Genomic DNA, 24,782 nt, shown 5'->3' with positions numbered 1-24,782 from the left:
CTGTTTGAATTATCAATTCATTATCGAAAGTAATGTTTTTAACATTTGAATAAACTTACAAAAAGTAAAAATTGTTCATTGTGTGCAATCCCTTTTTTTACCATGGCGATATTTAATTCTTACATTTCTCTAAACATAATCTTTAAAACACGAAAAAAAGCAGTATGCTGTACAACAACCCTGGAGAAGTAGATTCTACTACATTTGAAATCAAATACGGCTAGACTGGATTCCTTAATACTTAAAACAGGTTTTCTTTTTCATCAGAGCTAATTTGCATTTATACGTGCAAGCATCACGTGACCATAAGAAATAAATGACGTAGTAACAGTATCATTGATTTTGAAAATTGATTTAAATTTTTCAATTGCTGCTTCTCTTATCATATAATTTTTTAGTTCAAAACTCATGAATATTTACAAGATTGTAACCCAGGTCTTAAGATCCACGATACTTCATACTGCATTGTGTATTCTTACAATAATTTGGAGTTTTTAACAATATTCGTATTTGGAACCTAGAACATTATTTTTTATATATTCATTCTCCCCGAGAACATCTTTACATTTTAATGGTTACTGCTGAGGCAGTGTTGTTAAAGTTGCTCCGTTTCATGATGAGCAGAACCTACTTTCACCAACTAAAATGAATTTGCGCAAACAATAAATGTTAAAGTTTAAAATATTTCTCTGTTCTATGTCGAAGTCGAAGGAAGTACTTGTTTTTCTCCCACCGGTATCGACGTGTATTTAAGTAAATTCACGAGTCTCTATGAGGTGCCAAATGCGTCGATATTTTAAATCGTACGAAATTTCATCAAGCATCTAAAAACTTTGTTATATGAAGAAAAATCACCATCGAAAACACAACCACAACGTTTTGCTTACATGACCAATTACTAGCAAAAATATCAACAAGTTTGTTGTTAAAAATTTCATCAAGTTTAATAGAAATAATTTCATTGAGTTTTTAATAATGTAATTAATTATGGTGACTTTTGTTCATATGACAAAGGCTTCAGATGCTTGATGACATTTCGTGCGATTTGAAATGTTGACGCATTTGGCACTTCATAAGTATGGAGGGTGATCTCCGCCAAAATTAAGAGCTACATTTTCCAATTACTAATGCGCATTTTGTCCTTTGCAATGTGCATTTTGTCTTGATCATTTGCATTCTGGAATTTCATAATCGGATTTTGTCCTGTTCAATTTCCGTTAAAACGCATTTTGTTATTGAACATTCCATTATGATGACGTAACATTATTCGTGACTCGCAGAACATCAAATTTTACTCGATCACATTATAATTTATTTATAATTATTTACCGCCAAAAATTGTTAATATCAATAAATTATACTGTTGCAATTTTTATGCAATAACTATCACGATCTTTGTCCTTCGAAGCAACTTTAGTATTCTGTTAAAAAAGAAACGATTTTTTTGGTATGGGGGATGATAATGGAGCGAAAAATCGAGAGGCAGCAGCTTTGCTTCGCCGAGCAGCAAATTTACTGAATCCAGATTCTTCTGGATCAGCAAGTCTTAGATCTTCATCGACTGCTCAAGATGGTAATCTTGCCAATCATGGAGCTGCTCAACGTGTCCAATCGTCAACACTAGACAGTACATTGCAAGAACAACATCAGGCTTCGTCATCTCAAGCTTCAACATCAAGATCATCTTGTTCGATAAGAGAGCAGGAGTTTAGGCGGTTATTTGCACCGTATAATCGAGCTAACAATGGAAAGATGTTTTCTCATCCACCAGCAAAACGTGGTCGATCTAATTCGTGGGGACAACAAGGTCGGTGTTATAAACCACAGAAACTTGGACTCACGATTTTTTGCCTGGCAAACCATGGGCAAGATTGTGTGCCTACTAGAATGGAAAAAATTAAATTACAAAAAGCTGGTCTTGGACGTAAACGTATTTCTTTCCATAAAGATTCAAGTGCAGCCAAAGTGAAAGCAAAATTAGAAGAGATCTATCCCCGGCTGGTATCAGGCGGTGGTTTTGAGATATTAAGGAGTGGTTTATCACCCAAAGATTTGTATCTTGTTACCCCTCCACCAAATATTGGATATTCTGTCCACTTTCTTCGTGATAGTTCTGGCCTAGGGCAGGCAATTGCATATATTAGACCAGTTCAAGCTGATCTAGATTCCTCATCCTTGGAAACGAAGGATCACGCTCATGCAGGAGATGCTCCAGAAAACAAGGTACTGTATTCATAGCTTTGAGTAATTTAAGTGATAAATTATTAGACAGGAAATGTTATACATATACATACATTGTTTTTGCTAGGATATATCTATTGCACCAACAGTGAAATGCTTAAATTGCTCAGTGCAGATTCCAATGAATTCAATCAGGAATCATATGGTTGAATGTGGAATGGACAATCACCATAAACAATTTGAGAAGGTCAAGATCAATGTATGCTATAAGCTTGCATTAATTCCTATTACACATTTACTGTGAAAATGTCACACTGTTTTTTGTTTACCTGCTTATTTTGAAAATTGAATGAATAATTTTTTATCAGGAAAGTTTTTCTGGAACTCCATTAATGTCTGAACTGCATGAAATGTTTCCTGACCTTCATGATACTGTCATAGCAGAAGCTGTAAGAGTTTGTGAGGGAGACATTGAAGTGGCAGTTTCATCATTGTTGGATCACAGTAAGTACTTACATCATTATATCAAGTTCCATGTATGGGATTATCAATATATTTTGGTCGTAGCATAGACTCCATTAAGGCTGAATGGCGGATGTGAAAAGACAAATATTTTATTTTTCATTTTTTTAATAACTACCTCCAGATAATGAATGGATTAATGTGTTTATACATGTAACTTCAATTATAAAGACAAAGGAATATTACTTAAAGAGGAGATGCCTAATTATGATGTTGATAGTGCAGACTCAGATTCAGAAAATCTTCAACAGGCAACAGAAGTTTGTCTGCAAGAAGGTACGAAGGAATTAATAGGTACATACATGCTGCTAAACACTCATAATTGCATCATAATTGTAGCATTTATCTTAATTATTTTCAAAAGAAACGAGTTGTAAATGATTTGACATAGTTTTCTTGATTGGTTAAAAATGATGTTTTGCTTTATGCATGACTTTTAGCTTGTTGTTTTAACTGGCAATATGCTCCTGCAACACAATTAGGTCTCAATATGAATAGAGTTGAACATGCTTATTGTGATTTTTGCATGTTGTATTTAGGTGTAGAAGTTGTGATATTGGTAAGCTTAGTCTAGCAAATACTTGCTGGTTTGTATTACTACAATAAACATTTGACTGGTTTTCTATTTAAGAACAAAAGAAGACAGTCATTGAAGAGTATCGAGATGCTACAATTGTTACTGACAGTCCAGTTTTTTGAGTTTATGTCAACCGCATGGCAAGTGACTTTGCCAATAACATTTTGAGAATTTACAAAAATCACAGTAGTAAGTTGTGTGCTCGGTTCAGTGTGAAGTTTGAAAACGAAACTTCAGTTGGCAGTGGTCCTATGCAAGAATTTTTCAGCCTAGTAATGAAAATGATTCCTCATGGTTTTCCACTGGATGGTGAAGAAAGGCCCAAAACTCTTGTTTTTCAAGGAGAAAATGACCATAAAGTTCCTGTAGCCAACTCATTATTTAGAAGTACATGCTTCTATAAGTGCATTGGAAGAATGATTGCACATTATTTCCTACATGCTGGATCACCACTATTTGGAATTTCTAAAGTAGTTGTTGATTATTTGGTATGTGACAAAGATGAGATTCCTTTAATAGAAGTTGTGGATATACCTGACATTGACCTGAGGATTGCATTGAATGAGGTTTGAAAAGTTTTATTGCATCTGAGCATTGCCTTTCAGTATTTTGTTTGAGCTAATGTGTTTTATGACATAGTTGAACAGCCTTGGCAAAGATGAAGCTCCTGGAACTGCATTGAAAGATGTTTTAACTCAGTACAGAGATGAAGCTTCAATTTTAGATACATCATTCTCTGGTGCAAATTGTCATGTTATTGCCCAGCAAATCGTGTTACATGCAGTCATTACCCGTAGAAAATCAAAGTTGCAAGATCTAGCTAATGGAATGAATGAGTTTGGACTGGTTGATTTCTCGAAGAAACACAAAGATGTTGTTCAACCATAACTTTTTCCACAATCAACTGCTTCTCTTATTAATAAAGACAACTTAAAAAGAATTATTGAAATGTAAGAAGAAGAAGGCCTTCATTTTAATCAACTGATGTTGTTTTTGAAACAATACAATGATCTGGTTGATGGGACAACTAGTGGTAAGTGTTTTGGTAGAACTAGTGGTAAGTGTTTTTGTAAGTGGTAGTAGTCAGTCTGAATGTGTTTTTTGTGTGAATATGATTTGCTTTTTAATATTTGCACCACAACTGATTATATATTATATGTTGGAGCAGCAGTAACTTTATCTGTTTGAACAATATCAATGTCAGTAATATTTTCTTGCCTTTAAATTGGACCTTTGCTTTCTCCAAAAAAACTTATATTTTTGACTGTTTGAGGTACTAGTTATATTAATACTTTAATACCTGTCCATTCCTAGGGGCAAATCCTAAAGATCTGTTGTCTTTTTGGACTGGGTGTAATTTACTGCCTGCAAATGGTGCAATCCTGCATCTCAAAGTTGACAGAACAAAAGATCGTACTCTGCTGCCAGAAAGTAGAACTTGTTTTCATTTGTTAGTTCTTCCATGTTATGAAAACTTCGATGAACTGAAAGCTAAACTGGATAGGGCTTTGCAATTTGGTTCAAGAGGATTTACCAATATTTGATCTTGGAACAGTTTATACATCTCTTTCAGCAATAACATAGATTGTGACAGCTAATATGGATGATGCACAAAATTGAAATATTTTTATTCTTTGTTTTGGATATCATTTTTATAGTTAAAGACTTAAAGTGAATATGTTAATGTTTCATTAAATTTAGTTCTGGCAGTGCATTAGCATTTATGTGCTAAAAAACATTTTCTGCTAAAATGTTTGAATAATCAACATAATGAAAAATTTATAGCCTTCCTTGCCATACATATCTTCTTTTGTATTATCTGAATTGACACCAATGAACAATAGGTCAAGTAGCTTTTCTTGTTTTGTGAGTTCACAATGTCACTCGTCTTCCTGGTGCAGTCTGGTATTTATAAACTGAAGCACCTCAATGTATATGTCAGCACCATTATGATTAGAAGGCCTTAAAGGATTAATGGTTCTTTGCAGCTCAACAAGATCTATTTCATTCAATGGAATGTTGGTTTCTGGAACAATCACTTGTTGCTGATCTGTTTCATGACATGTAGTTTTGTGTAAAGGTGGGTGGAAATTCTTGGTTTACCTTAGTGAATTGGAACATTAAATTAGATTCTGACTTCAACATACATCAATTAGCTTTGGATCCAGTCTGATGATTATAATGTAAAGTGTAGTCTAAAAGTAAAGTCATGAGTTATTGCATAAAATATAAAAATACCTGCTGTATATGGTCGTTTGAATTATTGGCTAAGCAAGATCCTTGGATCCATAGCTGTTCAGGTGATAGATTTCTTTCTGTTCTTATGGGAGATCTATTGTAACCTTCCTGGAAAATTTCCAAATTTCTGTTAATAATTGGACAAAACACATAATGCAATGAAAACACATGTTCTTCATTTGATGGATCCAATATTCCATTACTTTCCATATGATAGAATAAATGATAAAAGACTTGTACAACCAACAAAAGATCTCGCCAAAAGCTCAATCCGTTGGTTGTGCACACTTCTTCCGGTAATATGACTGCCACGACCAGGTCCTCGTAAATGGTGGTTTAACATAAATTGAGCAATACCAACATTTTCACCTCCTTTATCAGTTCTTACTCTGGATGGCAGTCCATATTGAGATACACCAGATAGAAATAGTCTTAGAACAGTATCAGCTCGATTGTTTGTGCTACAGCGAATAAATACCAGCAAACGTGAATAGCCATCTATTCCTGCATGAGTCACAAATCTCCATCTAAAAATATGAAACTACTAGCACATTTGTATGCAAAACTGAGATTTATTAACGCCCAAATAGGTATTTTTAGTAGCCCACCTAATCAATTTGTGATTGCCATCAACATGCCAAAGTGACAAGGGGCTAGTAACATGATATTTACGTCTGTGCACTGCTCTAAGAGACAAAGCACGAAACAATGTACCCTGTGGATCAACTCTTCGCATCATTTCACGAATCCTATCCTGCTGAATTCGCAAACCTCTTGCTAACAGCAATCCTGACATACGTTTGTAGCCAAGATTGGGAAACTCGTTCGTTAAGTTTCTTATGACCAACTCGAGATCTGAATCATTAACGTCAGAATAACAATTAGAAACTGATAAACCAAACTCATTCATCCTCCTTTCAATAGTTCTTTTGCTGACTCCCAGAAGATTTGCCGTATCTTTCACTGTAAAACGCTTATCCAAAAAATAACGCAGAATATCTTCGTTTACTTCATACATTGGTCGCCCTGGTGTGCCACTGAAAACTTGAGGGCAGTTTAATGAAGAAGATGGATTAATATCATGATGAACATTGACATTTAAAAGTTCTTTTGCGTTTGAGATTAACTGCAGAACAGCCTCTTCAAGCTCAAATACTTCAGCAAATCGCAAAGTAGTATGGTAAAGACAATCGATACGAAAAACGCAAAAATCCCGATCTGGACTTCCTTCGAGGTCAGCAATACAACCCAAAATAGAGTTGCGAAGGAGTCTTACAAAGTATAACCTTTCTGCCATGTTTTAGGGTTGTAGACTTGTAGGTAAAACAATTGGTTTATTTTGTTTTCATTTATATTATCGCATGAAGAAAATAAATTATAAATAAATTATAATGTGATCGAGTAAAATTTGATGTTCTGCGAGTCACGAATAATGTTACGTCATCATAATGGAATGTTCAATAACAAAATGCGTTTTAACGGAAATTGAACAGGACAAAATCCGATTATGAAATTCCAGAATGCAAATGATCAAGACAAAATGCACATTGCAAAGGACAAAATGCGCATTAGTAATTGGAAAATGTAGCTCTTAATTTTGGCGGAGATCACCCTCCATACATAAGTCTCTTTCAATAGTATTGCACCATGCACATAAGTGACGCAATAAAAATACCTCATTGTTCATATAAGCCGCTATGCGCATGGTCAGATACAAAGGAATTTTATTAAAATGTAAAATTAGGAGTTGTGCGCAGGTTGTTTGCATTAAGATAAGCAACAGTTTTGGAAAAGTGAAAAACAATTAAGTATTGTCAAATTTAGGGTGGTGCCATCTATGTTGGTATGTTAGTATTGTTTTACATACTTTATGCAAAGATAATTTTATGACTGAAAGATGATTGCGCATTTAATAAAAACGACAAGTTTTTTTTAAATAAACATGTTTCAACATCTCACGATGCCTTCCTCAGTATTATAAGGAATATTATGTATGTGATGAATATATATAAGAGTAATATGAAACTGTGATACAATTTATACACTTATGAAAGATTATTATATTACAATGAAAGATGATTACGATCACGCGCCCACGTGACAAATGACTAAAGATCGTTGAGATTAATTTGATGTCGTAATCTCGTCTTCGTGTGTTGAAAGTTAAAATTTTGAAATTGTGAAAGATTGGTTGTAATAGATACCACCAAATTTAATTTCATTCATGTGAAGTTTTAAATTTCCTCATTGTTTTTTCGGTTGAATCGGACGACGTTTGGCAGACAGAGCTTCGCTATGAATTTCTATCGTATATATAACGAGAATTCCATTCCGGTTGCTGTTCATATTTTATTTTGTATAATAGCAGTAACTCTTTGGCTCTTGGTGTCTTCAATTATTGTGCCTTTTCTATTTGTCTTTAATATCTTTAAATGGTCGATAGCTGCCTGGATTGTGTACAAGGGTATTGGTCGACTTATTTCAAGCGAAGATATACCTTATATTCATGAATCAGACTTTCACACCAACGTAAACGTAAGTGTCTTCATTATGAATGGTGAACCAAATCTTAAAAACCTCCGCAAGCTGTTTTATGACCGAGTAGTGACGAACAATGGCCATCCTAGTTACAAGCGACTGCAACAAACACTTGTATTGAAATATGGTCGTTATGTGTGGACAGATGAAGAAAAGTTTGATATCTCACAACACTTAATATTGTATGACGGTCCTCTACCTTCGAATGAAGCAGAGCTAAAAACGATGTATGGTAAAATATTAAGTACACCAATTCCCCAAGACATGTCTCCATGGCAGATTTTGGTCATACCAATGAAAAACAAGGATTGCTTTGCATTATTTAATCGTGTACACCATATCATTGGTGACGGTATATCTGTTGTGCATTTATTCAGTAAAGTTATGGATGGCAAGCCATTGCTTTTAAAACCCTCTGAGAAAGCTATTAAGAAGTATGAAAGTAATGCCTATAAAAGGATTCTTCATGCACTGTTTAATGGCCCCCTTTCTTTGTTGTTTTTGGCATTTTCTTCATCTGAAAATCCCTTTCCTCAAGCAAAAAGTTTTGTTGGTGAAACAAAAGTTGCCTGGACAAATGCCATCAGCCTGCCAAAGATTAAAGAAGTCAAGAACAAGATTGGTAAAGTTGAATGTTTTTGGATTTGTTTAGAATTTATATGTTGATCAATATGTTTGCTATTTATTTGTAGGTGAAAAAATTCATGATGTTGTTACTATAAATGATGTAGTAACTGGTTGTTTTGCTGGAGCATTGCGTCAATACATCATGTCAATCAATGGAAAGTGTATGAATAATGTTCAGATAGCTGTGAGTCTTAATACTAGATCACCATCTTTATTACTTAAAGAGCATATTCCTTTGGAAAACAATGCAACTGGTGTATTACTTGATCTTCCAGTTAAGGAAAAGACAGTTTTAGAAAGAGTTAAACAATCAAAAAAGAACATGGATGTGATAAAAAGAAGTTCTGATTTTCTTGTCTTTGGTTTCATATTCAATCAGGTAATAGCAAATGTACCAGAATTCATTGGTAAAATAATTATCAACTCAATTAATCGTCACACATGCCTCATAATGTCTAATGTTCCTGGTCCTCTTAACAAGATGGTGATTGGTGGAAGCGGTTCAGTCAATAATGGTATGGCCACCACTAGTTGGTGGTAGTCCTTTGACTGTTGGGATTTTTAGCTATGCTGACACCATTCGCTTAAATGTGAAGGTAAATTCTAGCATCATCCAAAATCCTGACAAACTTGCTGATTATTTTCAAATGGAAGTTGATGAGTTGTTTGATAATTACTGCAAAAAAGATGAATAACTGTTGAAATGTGATGAGATACTTGCCAATTATTTAAGAAAATTATGTGTTGAAAAGAATGCCTTGACTCTAGTATATATTTTAGAAATCTTATCATGTTACTAAACATTGGAAAAGGATTGTATTGGACATTTTAAAGTTATTGTATTGACTATATGAGAATGTTAACCATATATAAATGCTTCGTATTTAATCTATTTTTTTTGAAAGAACAATATGCTCTAAATGTTATTTGATGGGCAAACCTGATTTAAAAAAAAAAAAAATTTGCTAGTGACAACATACTTATACCATAGCAAACATTTAAAATAGAAAAACACATTTGATACATAGTCAATATTTCATAGATTACACAATTTTCTCCAATGCCATTTTTTCAATAAATTGATCAACTCAAAAATGTTGTAACATTTGTAATATATTAGGGGCAGGCAAAACTATTGGGACATTTTGATAATTCAGATCTTCTTGATGAAGCAGGAAATAGGCTTTTTACAGGTAACCAACTGGCCTTCTTTACTTATACAAGTTAAACATTTTGTAAACATTTTTTTAGAAATTTCAAAAATAAAAAAAAATTAGCCTCTAGTTATTTTCATCATAAGTCAAGTAACTCAAGTTTCATTCGTTTCAAACTTTTAATAAATTACTGGAAAAGTACTTTATACTCGAGCATGTGCAACCATAACCTTCGACCTTCGGTCTCAGGCTTGCACTGATCTTCTATAGCAGGGGTCTCCAAAACTTTACAGCCAGAGGGCCACATGAACTTTCATCCAGCATGTTGAGGGCCGAAGAATATAAAAAATTTCCACGTTATCCTTCAGCTTTTTAAATTTCACAATGTGCTTGAAACGGAAGTAGGAAGCTGGGAGAAAAATTGACGTAAGCCACTCTTTCTAGTTGGCTTGCGACATAACGTGAACTTTCTGCACAAAATTTATTTTGTTTAATAATAATATTTTTTCTTAAGTGCCTTTGCGGGCCGGATTGAGAGGCCCAACGGGCCGCATCTGGCCCGCGGGCCGTAGTTTGGAGACCCCTGTTCTATAGAGTTCTCCATAAGGTCTCCTCGGTTTACATATGCTCGCGTGCAAACGCAGTAAACATCTTATATTTTTATTATTCACAGTGATTTACTGATTGTCCATTACTATCCACCACTGTCCATCACCATTGTGCCCATTTTTCGGGTAATTTGTAGCCTGCGAGTGGGCTGACGACTAAGAGTCTCCTGTAATGGCCGCAAAACATCAATCAAAATATGAGTGGAAATTTTGAACATTATTTTAGCTATTGTTCTCCTAAATATGCTATATTGATAAGACAGAAGAATGTCAAAAGGCCATCCTTACAGGTAGTGTGTCATTTCTTCCTTCAACTTCGTTAATATTTTTAAAATGTATTGATTATAAAAATTTCTTTGTTTTGAATTCTTAACTATACAGAAACAGATTATAGATGTCATAATTCTCCGGACAAATGTCGCCCCCACAACCTCGTAAATGATGCAACGTATATTTAAGAGCTTATAGATTCAAAATTCAACGTATTTTCAACCTGTCTTTCATTATTCTCAATATTTTATGTTACTTCACCAATTTCTTTCACATGCCAATTATTGCTTTAACGACAGTCCGTTTTAAATATTATTAAATTGTCTCTTGTGTTATTGAAATGTTATGATGGGCAATGATTATTATTCATACAGGAAATACGACGAGTATTTCAAAAATTTGACCTTAAAAATATTTTTTGTTAACATTTTATTTTGCAAGACATTTTCTAACACATTTGTGTAAATACTTTTGGAGCATGTCAACATGAACTAAAAGAAGTGTGATTATTCTTCATATAGGTATCACCAAAATCCATACTACACGCCAAGATCTAAGTATTGTTCTCAGGATGTAAGGTATTGTTATAACTTTCATTATGCAACAGTATCTTACTCAGAAATGAAAATGTGAAAAAGTAACGAATGCTATTATGAAAATACAGATGTCTAAATTATGTAATCATCTTTTGTCTATGATATAGACATGACATTGGCCCTCCCAACAAACGTCAAAGACATTCTAGCGGAAGTGACTTTACAATATTTAGTTATGAAGATTGTCATCAAGATGTCGGTTTAGGAAACTTTAATGATTTCAGTGCTATAAGGAGAGATGCCATTTTACCAAGGTGATTTATTCCATCTCTTATATCAATATATTAAACATATATTAATGTGCTCAAGAAAAACTTAAAGCAACCATTCTAGATTGTTAGGTTGTAGTTAAAAGTCATAAAACAGCAAAGAAATTAATAATGAACATTTTAATGGCCTGCTTTTAGGGATCATCGACGAGATACAAAACTTTCAAGATCAAATCTCCCAATTGAAACATGTCATACGACAACATCATGTGAAAAATCTTCAACAAAAGTTTCATCTCATTCAGTAAATGTTTCTGTATCAGGTCATACTCAAAGTAAATCAGTTACAAATTTATCATCCAACTCCTCCGTCCCTCAGTCTCAGTCCTATGAGAAACATCAACATCAACAACCCATATTCAAAAACTATCAAAGTGCAGAACATAAAATGACTGTCAATTTTAACATGAGTGGATCTAGTCAAACTGATGTGTTGCAAGCTAACTCTGTCGATTTGATCTCCAAAAATGGTGCAAAAATAATTAAGGTACACAATTTTAAAACAACTTCTGTGATTTGTGCAACTGACTACACCACTAAAAAATGATGTCATTCATATTTCACCTTGTTCATTGTTCAAAAGATATGTCTAAGTATGTAGTAACTGGTGCGTATAATGAGCATGTCAACATCTCTTTTATTGCTGTGAAGTAAATGGTTTGAACCGAGGAACGTTGATACATATTCGTAGATGTACATAGGCCATTGTATTTTACTCTTAAATAAAGCTGTAATCATTGTAAAATAATTCACACTCAATGATCTGTATACAATACACATTAAGCAATGTTATTGACTATACTAATTTCTATCTTTAGTCTGAAAATGTTTACAAACCTCAAATTGAAGCCATTTCACCAAGTAATTCAGGTAGTTATCCTAATGATTTTTTTAGTCAAATATTTACTTCTTTAATAACTTTTTTGTACTTCAAAAATCCCTTGGCAACTCCATTTGGTTGATTTTTACCTTGCTATCTCAATGACCTCTGATAAAGGTCCACATTGATCCTCAAAAATCCCCATACCTATTATTTTAGCAACAAGGGACATTGGGTGGAAACAAACAATAAACAATATGGCCAAGTGTACCTTGTGTATTTCACATTTTGCATGAAAAGTCTTTTCTATTTTGCTTTTTCTTATCTTTAATTGTTTTTATGATATATTATTTATATTTTGTTAGAAAATGAGCGAGAAAAGCCATTGCAAGAAGACAATGAAAAAAGATCAAATGAACTTCTGAAACAAATGGAAAAAGTTGATAAAGATATATCAGAAGTTACACAGAAAATTACTGACTTGAAAGATAAACAGGTTATACTGAATGTCATATGTTATTATTTCTCATTATGGAATTTTAATACTATGATTTGTTGATTTTGGTAGAAATTATTAAAGGATGATATATCCCAGGAGCCATTGCTAGATGACGTATCCCAAGAGCCATTGCTAGATGACATATCCCAGGAGCCATTGCTAGATAATATATCCCAGGAGCCATTGCTAGATAATATATCCCAGGAATCTTTGTTAAAAGAAGTGGAAGATGGTCCTGAAAAGAAAATTAAAGTAACAGAAAATGAAAATTCTAGAAAAAATGAAGTGGAAGTTCAAGCAGGATTGGATGCTAAGGAAATTTCATTGATTGAGAGGATCTATCAAGAAAACAAGGTACAAAATTATATTTCTGCTCAATTTCTCTTTCTTTTATTTCAAAATATTCTTTTTCATTGTTATGTAGAAAAAAGCAGCGATAGCTCATGAACAGTTTGCTAAAATTGGAATTCCCTTTCCTAATGCTCTGGTACATGGAACTGATTTAATATTTCACTTGCTATCTCTTTTTCAATTCCATATTTAATTAATATAGTTTCATGATTTGTTTTTAGCCACTGTATAATCAGCCTTCAGATTTACCTTTTTACGAGGAGAATCGAAAAAAGTTTGTATTTTATTGTCTGATGTCATCTTTATGGTTTATGCAAAACTGTATGGTTAAACTGTTGTATTTTATTGTCTGATGTCATCTTTATGGTTTATGCAAAACTGTATGGTTAAACTGTTGTATTTTATTGTCTGATGTCATCTTTATGGTCTATGCAAAACTGTATGGTTAAACTGTTGTCTTTATTGTCTGATGTCATCTTTATGGTTTATGCAAAACTGTATGGTTAAACTGTTGTCTTTATTGTCTGATGTCATCTTTATGGTTTATGCAAAACTGTATGGTTAAACTGTTGTCTTTATTGTCTGATGTCATCTTTATGGTCTATGCAAAACTGTATGGTTAAACTGTTGTATTTTATTGTCTGATGTCATCTTTATGGTTTATGCAAAACTGTATGGTTAAACTGTTGTATTTTATTGTCTGATGTCATCTTTATGGTTTATGCCAAACTGTATGGTTAAACTGTTGTCTTTCAGAGCAAGATCTATCCAATTAAAACTTGTTAAATATTTTCAAAGGAAACGTAAGGATCGACAGATTAAGGTATTTTTCATTGTTATTTAGATGAAGTATTTTCATCGTTATATATTTATCTTCAAAGCATTATTGCCAGGCTGCCAAGCTTTGCTTGTTTTTAAGGCGTTGTTTTTGATTTGCGATATACCGTTTTCAAAACGTTTCTACATTTTCTTAATTCATAAATGAATGAAAGAGAAAACACTAGTCATTAAAAATCATATGAAAATGGCATAAAAACAGCATAGTGTACGGTAGCAACCTGTCCACTTTCTTTTTAGTAGCTTTTAGTGACTGTCTATAGCGTAATTCCATACTCAATACTCTGATTTTTGTCCATATAATCAATCTTTCATCCATTATAATGTAGGTTCTTGTATATGCTTAAATACTTTTTCAAAGCTGTTCTGTCAAAGGAAAGACGAAGTTTCCTATGACGTATAGCTCAAATCATCTTGTTGTGTTTTTTCTTGTGTGTTACGTTGTCATTGACTGTTGTCATTTCATTCAAAGTGGTTTTATTGCACCATAGCAAAGAGCACTTCTACAGCAGTACAGACTTCTTCAAAAAAAATGGCTTGAAAAAGTGGAAAAGATGGAAAACAACCAAAAACGAAAGTAAGTTCTTCATTGTTTGTAGTAATATTAAAAATTTTGAAAGATGACAATGAAATTTATTTAGATAATTATCTCATTTTCATTGGGCAAAATAAGAGCAAACTTTGACAATTATGTACATTGTAGAAATAAAGAAGCCCGCGTTAGGGAGTTTTACGAGAAAATTTTCCCTGAAATAAAGAGACATCGTGAACAGACAGAAAGATTTTCAAGGTGAGCTTCTCTTATACCAGGCATGAACAACATTTTTTCAAAATATAATAAATGGATGACATTACTTTCACTATATTATCCATTAATGTCATTACTTGTACTTTATGATCCATAATTTGACATAAAGAATTGGATCTCGAGCTAATTGGGGCATGTCTGCACGTAGTGATGCAGAATATGAGGAGATTTTGCGAAATTTGGAAGAAAAAGAGGTTGTATTCAATAGTTTTTCATTTTTGATGATAATACTACATATTGTTTGTGGTGATATAGTGGCTTTCGTTGTAGCAATGCTTACTTTCGTCAATATTACGATGATTTTAGAAACATGAGAAACATATGAGACAATTGGCTGTACAACCTCCACCATTGTTAGACGAACACCAAAGAAAAATTAAATACATTAACAGAAATGGTATGTAAATTTATGATAATTTATTGCGCGACTATGCAGTATTGTTATGGGTAAAAATATTAGCATGGAAACTATACATCCGACTAAAGTCAAAGTTTTATTGTTGTGAAATTTTGCACTATTGTTGGATCCCTAGTTTTGTTCTAGACTTTACTTTGAGTTTTGTTAAAATGTTACTGAAGTAGTTCAATCATCTTATTTTGGTAATGTTCATTCATTCAACAGGTCTCATTCGTGATATGAAAACTTACGTTGAACAACGTAAAATGTTGAACATATGGACTGAAAAAGAAACAGAAATATTCAAGGAAAAGTAAGAAAGTTTTCAAAGAATTTTATCGTAAACTTTATGATCCAATTTGTTAGCTACTATTTTCTTGAAAAATTTTCTCGTAACTCTCCTTTGGTAAGATTTAACGCACTTGAGAAATAGGAATTTTTTTCTTTCGCCAGATATGTTGAAGCTCCTAAAGATTTTGAGTTCATATCATCGTTTCTTCCTAATAAGGTATTCGTTAATATAGATAAAACTATACCATATAATGCTCGTTAGGTCACATTTTTGATGTCATGTTTTTTTATAAAAGAACGTGAAAGATTGTATATTGCATTATTATCGGACGAAGAGGAAGGGAAATTTTAAAAAACTTGTGAAGAAACAACCGATGAAAAGAAAGCGACTTCAGGTGAAATTTTCACATTTATCTTCAAGTTCATCAAACTAAATTTGATTTAATTATTTGTTTGTAGAGCTCGGCTGCTGTCAAAGATGAAACAGCTAAATCAAAGATCTTAAAACCACGGTAGAACATCATTACCTCCTGAAAGAAATATTGTTGTATTTATATACAAATATATTTATGTGTAAACTCTTGATCAGCCCCGAAGGAGACACATCAGACCCCGAAATTGAAGAAAACGAAGGTTTTGAAGTTGATTCGGACGGAACAGAAGATGGATCTTCTCGAATACCTGTGTCTTCTAGTACCATAGATGTTCCTCGTGTTAACATTGCAATCCAAACAGGAGGTAGTTCTACTTATCTACAGTATGTATAAACAACTTTATTATCCTACCGTGCATTTGATGTTGTGCTTTGTACTTATATTTTTATATTGCAAAAAGAGTAGCTCTTTCGTTTTCAATAATATGCTTTTAATTTCACAACAATCAGAAATAATCTAGTTGAGTGAATAATGTGGTTTCACTGCTATTTCAAACAATGTTTTATCATGCGCTAATGCTATATGGGTACTTGTAAATAATTGGAAACTAAAGATCTCTTCTGTTTTGCTTTGTAAAAATACAAGCGTACGGCACAATATAAAATGCACAATATTTTAATAGTGTAATACACTTTTTTGATACACGCTGTTTAGTAATGTCTTATAATCATCGTCCTATGTCACATGGTAAATGTTTATGTTTATAAATAAAGAATGTGGAGGCTCCGAAACCCCGCGTTGGTCCAAGAACGAACGTGAAATTGCTATTGATGGTAAGTGTAACTTGCTGGTGATGTGAGAAAAATACTTAGTACATAGCTTTCTGTTGATGTGGAAGGAAGAATACTTAGTACATAGCTTTCTGTTGATGTGGAAGGAAGAATACTTAGTACATAGCTTTCTTTTGATGTGAAGGGAAGAATACTTAGTACATAGCTTTCTGTTGATGTGGAGGGAAGAATACTTAGTACATAGCTTTCTGTTGATGTGGAAGGAAGAATACTTAGTACATAGCTTTCTGTTGATGTGGAGGGAAGAATACTTAGTACATAGCTTTCTGAAGAGAAGAATACTTAGTACATAGCTTTCTGTTGATGTGGAGGAAAGAATACTTAGTACATAGCTTTCTGTTGATGGGGAGGAAACAATACTCAGTACATAGCTTTCTTTTGATGTGGAGGGAAGAATACTTAGTACATAGCTTTCTTTTGATGTGGAGGGAAGAATACTTAGTACATAGCTTTCTTTTGATGTGGAGGGAAGAATACTTAGTACATAGCTTTCTTTTGATGTGGAGGGAAGAATACTTAGTACATAGCTTCCTTTTGATGTGGAGGGAAGAATACTTAGTCCATAGCTTTCTGTTGATGTGGAGGGAAGAATACTTAGTACATAGCTTTCTGTTGATGTGGAGGGAAGAATACTTAGTACATAGCTTTCTGTTGATGTGGAGGGAAGAATACTTAGTCCATAGCTTTCTTTTGATGTGGAGGGAAGAATACTTAGTACATAGCTTTCTGTTGATGTGGAGGGAAGAATACTTAGTACATAGCTTTCTGTTGATGTGGAAGGAAGAATACTTAGTCCATAGCTTTCTTTTGATGTGGAGGGAAGAATACTTAGTACATAGCTTTCTGTTGATGTGGAGGGAAGAATACTTAGTACATAGCTTTCTGTTGATGTGGAAGGAAGAATACTTAGTCCATAGCTTTCTTTTGATGTGGAGGGAAGAATACTTAGTACATAGCTTTCTGTTGATGTGGAGGGAAGTGCTTGCATGACAGGAATACATGTTTAACCACAGGTCTTCGTCTTCATGGTCGCAACTGGTTGGCAATATCACAGATGGTAAAAACAAAGACAGAAGCTCAGTGTAAAAATTTTTATTTCAACTATAAAAGAAAGCTAGACTTAGAAAACATTATTGCTGAACATAATGCAGCTAAGGTACGTACAAAACAACGTTTACACCTATATTTGATTTTAGTGTGAAAATCATTGAAGTATCTATGTTCGTGTATTCTTGCCCCGTTCGTGTATGTTTGTATGTATTGAAATCATAAATTATTTAGATCGTTCAGCGACAAGAATCAGAAGAAACCATGTCTGCATCAGAACCGTCTGATGACGATTGCGAAATTACCGTAGACAGTTCTAATGTCGCACGGATCAAGCAAAATTTGAGAGAAGGTCCATCTGATACCACTGAGCGTCGCATGGATTTCAATCCTTCGGAAAGAACTCTTCGCAGTCAGCGTAGCAGCAATAACAACAAACCATTTGATGTCAAGTCTTCGCTACAAGATACGATAAAATTACATGAAGCTCATGGCACTTCAACATTGAGTACTGCAGACTCGGATGATGCAGGTATCATCGTAGTAGATGTTTTGGAAAATCCTGAATGTAAAGAAAAAGCCGTGGATTGTATTGGATCTAATAATATTAGCAAAATTTCCACAGTTCAACAATCGACATCAATGATCACTGAAACAGGTACCTTTTCTGTGTTTCTATAATAAATCTATACCATTTTTACATATATGTATTCCCAATTTCCTGCATGGTCTTCATTTACTCTGAAGATGTCTAAAGACGATATGTTTACCAAAGTTGATTTTGTTTGAATATATTTTATGTTTTATTGCCTTTTTACGCATTCTTTAATGGGCAATAATATTCATTCTAAGATGATGATTTCTAATGATAAATCGAGGGCAAAGATCTTTAAATCGCTTCTTTAGTCTTTTGCATTTTAAATATTGCTCATTTCTTAATATTTTTCTTTGTTTATTTTAGGATATCCATCTTTGGCCGTTAAAGTGAAAGACAGAAAACAACCATTTGAAGAACGTCATATGTCTCTTGACTCACCTAGCACATTTACCAATGTCCTTACATCTACTGCTACTACTTTAATGTATCCTAGTATACCTTATAGACCCCTCACATTAGATACACCTATATCTGGGGGACATTCAAAACTTCTGCTAAACCTGGCTCGAAATGTAACGACGACTATTGATGATGACGGTTTGTTTTTGTTTGAGAATATTTGTGACTTTCATGTTTTATGAATATATTTTAAGGATTTTATTTTGTTTATTTTAATACAGATGATTGTCAGATTGTGTCGGAAGAGCGTAATGAAAACAGTGAAAAGGATAAACCGACAAAGATTCGTTTTCCTGATCCTCAATTGCCAAAGTTTGAACAAAGTGAAGCTATTGGAATATTTAGTCGTTTTTCACCGTGTATACCTCCAGATACAACCAGTAGACAACAGGTGACATCAAACTTTTACTTTACGCGGTATTTTTCTCATCTTGTTTGAAACTTGAGATTTTATCTTTCTGTAGGTGCGATCGCAACGACTACCACATCCTCCATTTCATCCTCATGGTATCCCTGTACATTCTTTTCTGCCCCACATTGCTCCACCCCGCCATCATTATCTCCATCCTGAAATGTATGCAGTACCCATTCCCCATGGCCCAAATTTTGATCCCATGTTTCATCCAGTGTTTCGTGAACATTTCTTTTCGGGGATGGATCCAAATATTTTTTCACTTCCACTGCGACATGAAGTGACGCGTTCTAACCCTGGGGGGATAATTTTGTCACCCTTGGAACATCGAAGAATTTTGTCTAAGCCACCTCCACCATATATGTTGCCCATTGAACATTTGGCAAAAGTAAGAGAAAGTGGAAACGATGTAATTTCTTCAAGTGCATCGTCATCAAGATCGCGTTCTGTTGAAACATCTACATCTAAACCAAGAGTAATGACACCAGATCACATACACATGGAAAGTTCCAAAGTTGCTCCTCAAAAACGTTCGTCATCTTTAACTGATGTTCGTTCAATGGTTGCTTTATCGGCGCAAGATGAATCAAATTCAAATCAAATAACATCATTTGGACCGCTGACAGCGTTAGTGAATGCAGCAGCTAAAGCAAAACCCATAAACCACACACCAAGTGGTCGGGATTTATTTCAATGTAAAAACGACATTACAACATATGAAGCAACGCCTGCTTTGGTGAAAGATAAAGAGACGACAAATTCTTATTCCCATTTCACTAGGCAATCATGTGTGGTAACCAATACGACTGTACTTCATGTAAGCTCGTCTGCTACGAATTCAAATTCTCGTGTTCATGGAATATCTTCAGGTCGCGCTTTACCTCAACCTCCACCTTTGCTCTCTATCACGGGCACACCATCTTTTAAGGATACATCTACAGCAAAATATTTAGAAACCACGGAACAACAGAGATCTAATAAGTTGATGGCGAGTGTGGAAATGGAAATTTCTGAGCAAAAAAGTGTCTCTGAAGAAAGAGTTGCACATCGACAAATATCCACTGTTAGAATTCCTTCTGTCTCTCAAACTCTAACGCCATCTATATCCCACTGTAGTATAGATTCATCTAAACCGCCCCGTTATGTACGAGATACCCCATTTCCCAACTTCACATTTACTCCCTTTACGACATCTACAGAAAAATCTACAATCCAAAAAAGTATTTTAACCTGTGGATGTAGAACTACAGAACCATGCAGACATCAATTATATTCTCAAGAGGTACCGTATGTTGAAGGTGGACGAAAACACGAAGAAACTATTTCTGGTTTAGAGTTTGAACAACCGCATACTACAAAGACTTTATTTCGTCCTTGGGCGGAAGACAATGCAAAAGTTCATTCTTTGTTACCTTCTTCATTAAAGACTATATGTCCACCATTACTGTTAAATGATACTACAGGTGTCCTAGTACCATCACAGACAATCTTGAAAAGATCATCTAATTCTTCTTATTCTCATCTTCCAGGTGGAGATATACGTCATTCTGGTCATCAACAGGTTTTTACTAACAAAGCACCACTGCAACAAACCTATCACATCGACTTACTACAACCTAGCAAAGAATGTCATACGTCTGGTATTCTTCAACAACCAATTCAAAGACAACAGTCAGCAGATATTGTTTCATTAAGTCATGTTCATGACAGAATGAGACCCCCTTATTTCTTGCATTCTCACCTTTCTTCATCGTCGTCATCCAAATCCACTTCTTCATCATTTCCTCAAATTTTTCATCGACATTCGAAATCCCCTCCCCGTACGATAGTGTCAGGAGTAGAAACAAGAGCGCTACTGGACCATACCGTTAAAGAGGATCCTCGTTGCTTTCCCTACCATGACGAAGCTACTAAACTTCACATGACAACAACTCTTCCTGATCCCGTTCATCGCTTTCCTGCGAACATGGGAAGATTTAATCCACGAGCATTTCTTGAAGATAAAAGTCTTCACTCAAGTACCTTCGGGCCTTGTCGGAATAATTCTGAGCAATCACAAAGTTCAGATTTAAAAAAAATAGCTGCCATTACAAATGAAGCTCGAACAACAAGTAAAGACTCTTGTCCACTGTCAGAAAACAAGTCAGACGATTATTTAACAAAAGTTTTGCCAGAAAAGGTTGAATCACAAAACTCTGGATTGGTTTCCCCTGTAGACATAAAAAGATGTGCAAATCCTTTGTATACTTCAACGAATATTAATGAACATTTTAAGTCAAATGAGAGTGCTGTGACTGGCCAGCATAATGTAGATTATACATATGTTCGTAAGTCAGGGTTAGATCATGTAACTGTCGAAAGTGAAGTTCACAAGATTCCCTCCGCAAGGTTTACCAATATAAAAATAAAGACCAATGATATTATTTCTTCAAAACCGCAGCAGCTATACAATGAAGTATCGTTAAATGTTAATGCAACCGACAATTCATTGCAAAATTATGTCAACCAAAGAAGAGATGAATTCAAGGACTCTATTTCTCATAATTTACCTGTTGGTAGATCACCAGTATCTGAAGGTAATATAAGTGATGAATTGTCACAGCAAGATGGAACATTCTTACCAACAGATAGTACTTACATTGAGAATTCAGAACCGTCTCTTACAATGGCGCTCAGTGATAAATCGTTAAATTCTTCATCAGATGTAGTCGACAGTACTGTATCTGATATTTCCGATGTGGACCAATGCACCCGGGATGGGAAGAAGTTACAAGAAACGCCAACTCACCGTAGAAAGTTGAATGTGGAAAGTGGTATTACGGGGAATAGAGCATGCAGTTTTAATGAGAGTTCAATGATAGAAGTTCAGGATGAAACGATTAGTGGTCATGAGGGAGATGACGATTTGACGACTGAAGATGATAACGATGATTCAAAAATTAAATTGATTCATCAGATTGTTGAAGAAGAAGAAGAAACACAAAGTGACGAAGTGGGCAGCTCTAATTATGCTCAGGTGATGAACTGGTCTAACGAAGATAGTGATAAAGAAATGGTAGTTGTTTCTGCAGATAAAAATGAAACGTCTATAAATAAAGGAATAAGGATGGATGCTAAAGATGGTGTTACTACTGCGCAGCTAAATAACATCGAGCATAATAATCAGATTACCGAGAACATCATTAATGATAAACATAACACAAATTGTCCACTTGTGATCAAGACCTTTGACAGTGTTACTAAATCGGAAAATTTTACTGATGGTAGCATAAATATGATAGACAGTAGTGAAGAAAGCGTCGATTTATTGGGTTCTTCTGTGGTCGAAGAAATTGATAATGCAACTATTGCTAAGGAAACTATTAATAAAGATATCACAAGCTCGTCTGATTCTGGTAATTTTGATGAGAATATCCAACACGAGATTATTGAAATGACGAAAGTATGTCATGAATCCACTGATCTTTGTCATTTTAAAAGTGAAAACTAAAATGGAAACATTTCATGATGGAGATGACTGTACAAATGAATATGTGACGAGCAGCAACAGTAGTGGAGTCAATGAATTTGAAAAAACAATTGCTAAGAAAGATCTCGTATCTGTAAACTTATTGTCGAGTGAAGATGAAGGAAAACAGGAGAAAGAAAAATATGAGGAACGATTTAGAGACGGTAAAGTGGATAATCATCACCAAGACAAAATAGTAACAGATTATAAAATAGAGATTATCGAAGAGATTAATCAGTCTCAAAGTGATGATCACATGACATCATTGTCCAGTCAATCTCATAGTGATGATCACATGACAATAGTGTCCAACCAGTCTCATAATGATGATCACATGACATTTGTGTCCTATGAATCTAATGATGATGATCACATGTCACCAGTGTCCAATCAATCTCCTAGTGTTGATCACATGACATCAAATGAGTTGACTGAAGAGCAAACAGACGATGTATCGACAAGTTATTTGGCTAAAAATGAAATCAAGGAAAAGCTAACAAGAGATATTACATCAACTATAGTATCAATTAATCAACTGTCACAATCACATGAAGATGCAAGTTCGATGTCGAGGGAAACACACACTATCAGGAACGCGGATATTACATCAAGTACCAGCGAGACGTCATCTCTCGATTTAACATGTGATACAGCTGAGGGTGGCAATCAAAGCACAAATTCCAGAATACCGAATAGTGTTGCGTCTAGCAGTTCTGATGAGAAAATTTCTACAAATCACTTCAAATCCTCTCATATTACATCTTCTGCTGAACACCCAGAAAATGTTGACGAATCTGATTCTTGGAATAATTTTAGTGAGAGTGTACAAGATGATAACAATTCTCAGGTTGTTAATGATAAATTGAATAGAACAGAGAACGAAAATGAAGTGGTATCTTGTGGTAGTTTTCTTGCAGAACCACTATCTAATAAAAATGTACCATTTGAAGAGATAACCAGTGATTCAGAAATACAAACGACGACACTCGACGAAACCCGAACTGTCAACGATGATACGGATTCTATTGAAAATGGAAATAGAAATGAAGCACATACCTTTGAATATGTAACCGAAGGAAGTTCAAAAGAATTTTCTCAGAACAACAAAGACAACATGGTAGATTCATCTACTGTATCTCCTGTTAGTTTTACTGATGAAGTTCATTCAAATCTTGGTACTCCTGAATACGTTGAAACAAATTCAAATGATACTGCAAGTTCAATAGGAGATAACATTGGTTATTTTGGAAGAAACGAAAATACTTTTAACAATATTGTGGGTAACACAGGTTGTCTGTCAATACCTGAGGACACTGTTGGATCTACATTAGGTGTAATCTCAAGTACTTCATATGATATCACCGTTGAGGCCATATCAAGTGACGAGGAACTCGAAGAAGGAGAGATTGCTGAGATTCCTAACAAAGTTAGCTCAGTTGACGATATCTCTGTTCCTAACAACGCGTCAGAGCATGTAATATCATCATCAGGATTGTTTTATCCGCCTTTAGACACCATACCTATATCTCCACCGGCTAATGGAAGTGAAATATCATCTTCTTTTAGAGAGTTTACAACGTTCACGATAACATCTAGTGAAGATTTTGAACTGACAACACAACGCAGAGAAGCACCTATTCAAACCACAGGCTTGCTTTCCGTATTTCCGTTTTCCTCCTTAAATATTCGTTCTGCATCAAACAGTAATAATTCGTCACCAAATCCACTGGGTTTTAGTTCCTGTCTGTCAACTGATCCTATACCAAACATGTTTCAACCTGCGGATTCCACTGATATTTCAATGCAAACACCACAATATGAACCGTTAAGTGATGACGATAGCTAATACTAAACAACGTTAATGGTTGTGTCAAAAAGTATTTCATTGCGATGGAAGATTTTTATTATTTTAATTTTAGCGTATAAATAATATATATTATTGCTTGTTGT

The 24,782-nt window shown here is 34.3% G+C and overlaps 5 protein-coding genes and 1 long non-coding RNA gene across 7 annotated transcripts; 5 read left to right on the top strand and 1 right to left on the bottom strand.

Annotated features, from left to right (window-relative positions):
* Positions 1–1,178: 1,178 nt before the first annotated feature.
* Positions 1,179–3,065, top strand: LOC124434335. 2 transcript variants are annotated; one of them, XM_046984222.1, is made up of 4 exons: positions 1,179–1,807; positions 1,949–2,223; positions 2,309–2,428; positions 2,550–3,065. In XM_046984222.1, the coding sequence occupies exons 1-4, from the start codon at positions 1,450–1,452 to the stop codon at positions 2,751–2,753; spliced, it is 957 nt and encodes a 318-aa protein (XP_046840178.1). In that variant the 5' UTR covers positions 1,179–1,449; the 3' UTR covers positions 2,754–3,065. The 2 variants fall into 2 exon arrangements, with proteins under 2 accessions (XP_046840178.1, XP_046840177.1); XM_046984221.1 differs by having other exon boundaries at positions 1,179–2,223.
* A 390-nt stretch (positions 3,066–3,455) lies between these two features.
* LOC124435320 lies at positions 3,456–4,168 on the top strand. The gene is made up of 2 exons (XM_046985255.1): positions 3,456–3,846; positions 3,920–4,168. Exons 1-2 carry the CDS (start codon positions 3,532–3,534, stop codon positions 4,166–4,168), a joined length of 564 nt encoding a protein of 187 aa, XP_046841211.1. The 5' UTR covers positions 3,456–3,531.
* A 1,180-nt stretch (positions 4,169–5,348) lies between these two features.
* LOC124434338 lies at positions 5,349–5,742 on the bottom strand. Its single transcript, XR_006944743.1, has 2 exons — positions 5,519–5,742; positions 5,349–5,383 (listed from the first exon to the last, which is right to left on the bottom strand). It is a non-coding gene; the product is annotated as an uncharacterized LOC124434338 (long non-coding RNA).
* A 1,569-nt stretch (positions 5,743–7,311) lies between these two features.
* LOC124434868 (putative diacyglycerol O-acyltransferase Mb3761c) lies at positions 7,312–9,778 on the top strand. Its single transcript, XM_046984796.1, is given in 3 exon segments — positions 7,312–8,678; positions 8,749–9,181; positions 9,183–9,778. Coding segments are annotated over 3 exon segments (1,494 nt in total). The 5' UTR covers positions 7,312–7,813; the 3' UTR covers positions 9,379–9,778.
* An 826-nt stretch (positions 9,779–10,604) lies between these two features.
* LOC124433815 lies at positions 10,605–22,944 on the top strand. The gene is made up of 25 exons (XM_046983606.1): positions 10,605–10,735; positions 11,237–11,293; positions 11,419–11,565; positions 11,719–12,067; positions 12,399–12,450; positions 12,766–12,896; positions 12,969–13,253; positions 13,324–13,386; positions 13,472–13,524; positions 14,007–14,073; positions 14,579–14,664; positions 14,791–14,877; positions 15,005–15,089; positions 15,202–15,292; positions 15,518–15,605; positions 15,746–15,800; positions 15,880–15,978; positions 16,043–16,095; positions 16,173–16,321; positions 16,731–16,790; positions 17,822–17,964; positions 18,090–18,513; positions 18,817–19,050; positions 19,134–19,303; positions 19,377–22,944. Exons 1-25 carry the CDS (start codon positions 10,713–10,715, stop codon positions 22,812–22,814), a joined length of 6,489 nt encoding a protein of 2,162 aa, XP_046839562.1. The 5' UTR covers positions 10,605–10,712; the 3' UTR covers positions 22,815–22,944.
* Positions 22,816–24,678, top strand: LOC124435319 (putative leucine-rich repeat-containing protein DDB_G0290503). Its single transcript, XM_046985254.1, has one exon. The coding sequence runs from the start codon at positions 22,816–22,818 to the stop codon at positions 24,676–24,678; it is 1,863 nt and encodes a 620-aa protein (XP_046841210.1).
* Positions 24,679–24,782: the final 104 nt, after the last annotated feature.

This window comes from Xenia sp. Carnegie-2017, unplaced genomic scaffold (assembly GCF_021976095.1).
Source record: "Xenia sp. Carnegie-2017 unplaced genomic scaffold, XeniaSp_v1 HiC_scaffold_14, whole genome shotgun sequence".
NCBI classification, from domain to species: domain Eukaryota; kingdom Metazoa; phylum Cnidaria; class Anthozoa; order Malacalcyonacea; family Xeniidae; genus Xenia; species Xenia sp. Carnegie-2017.
This window is presented reverse-complemented; position numbering and strand designations above follow the sequence as displayed.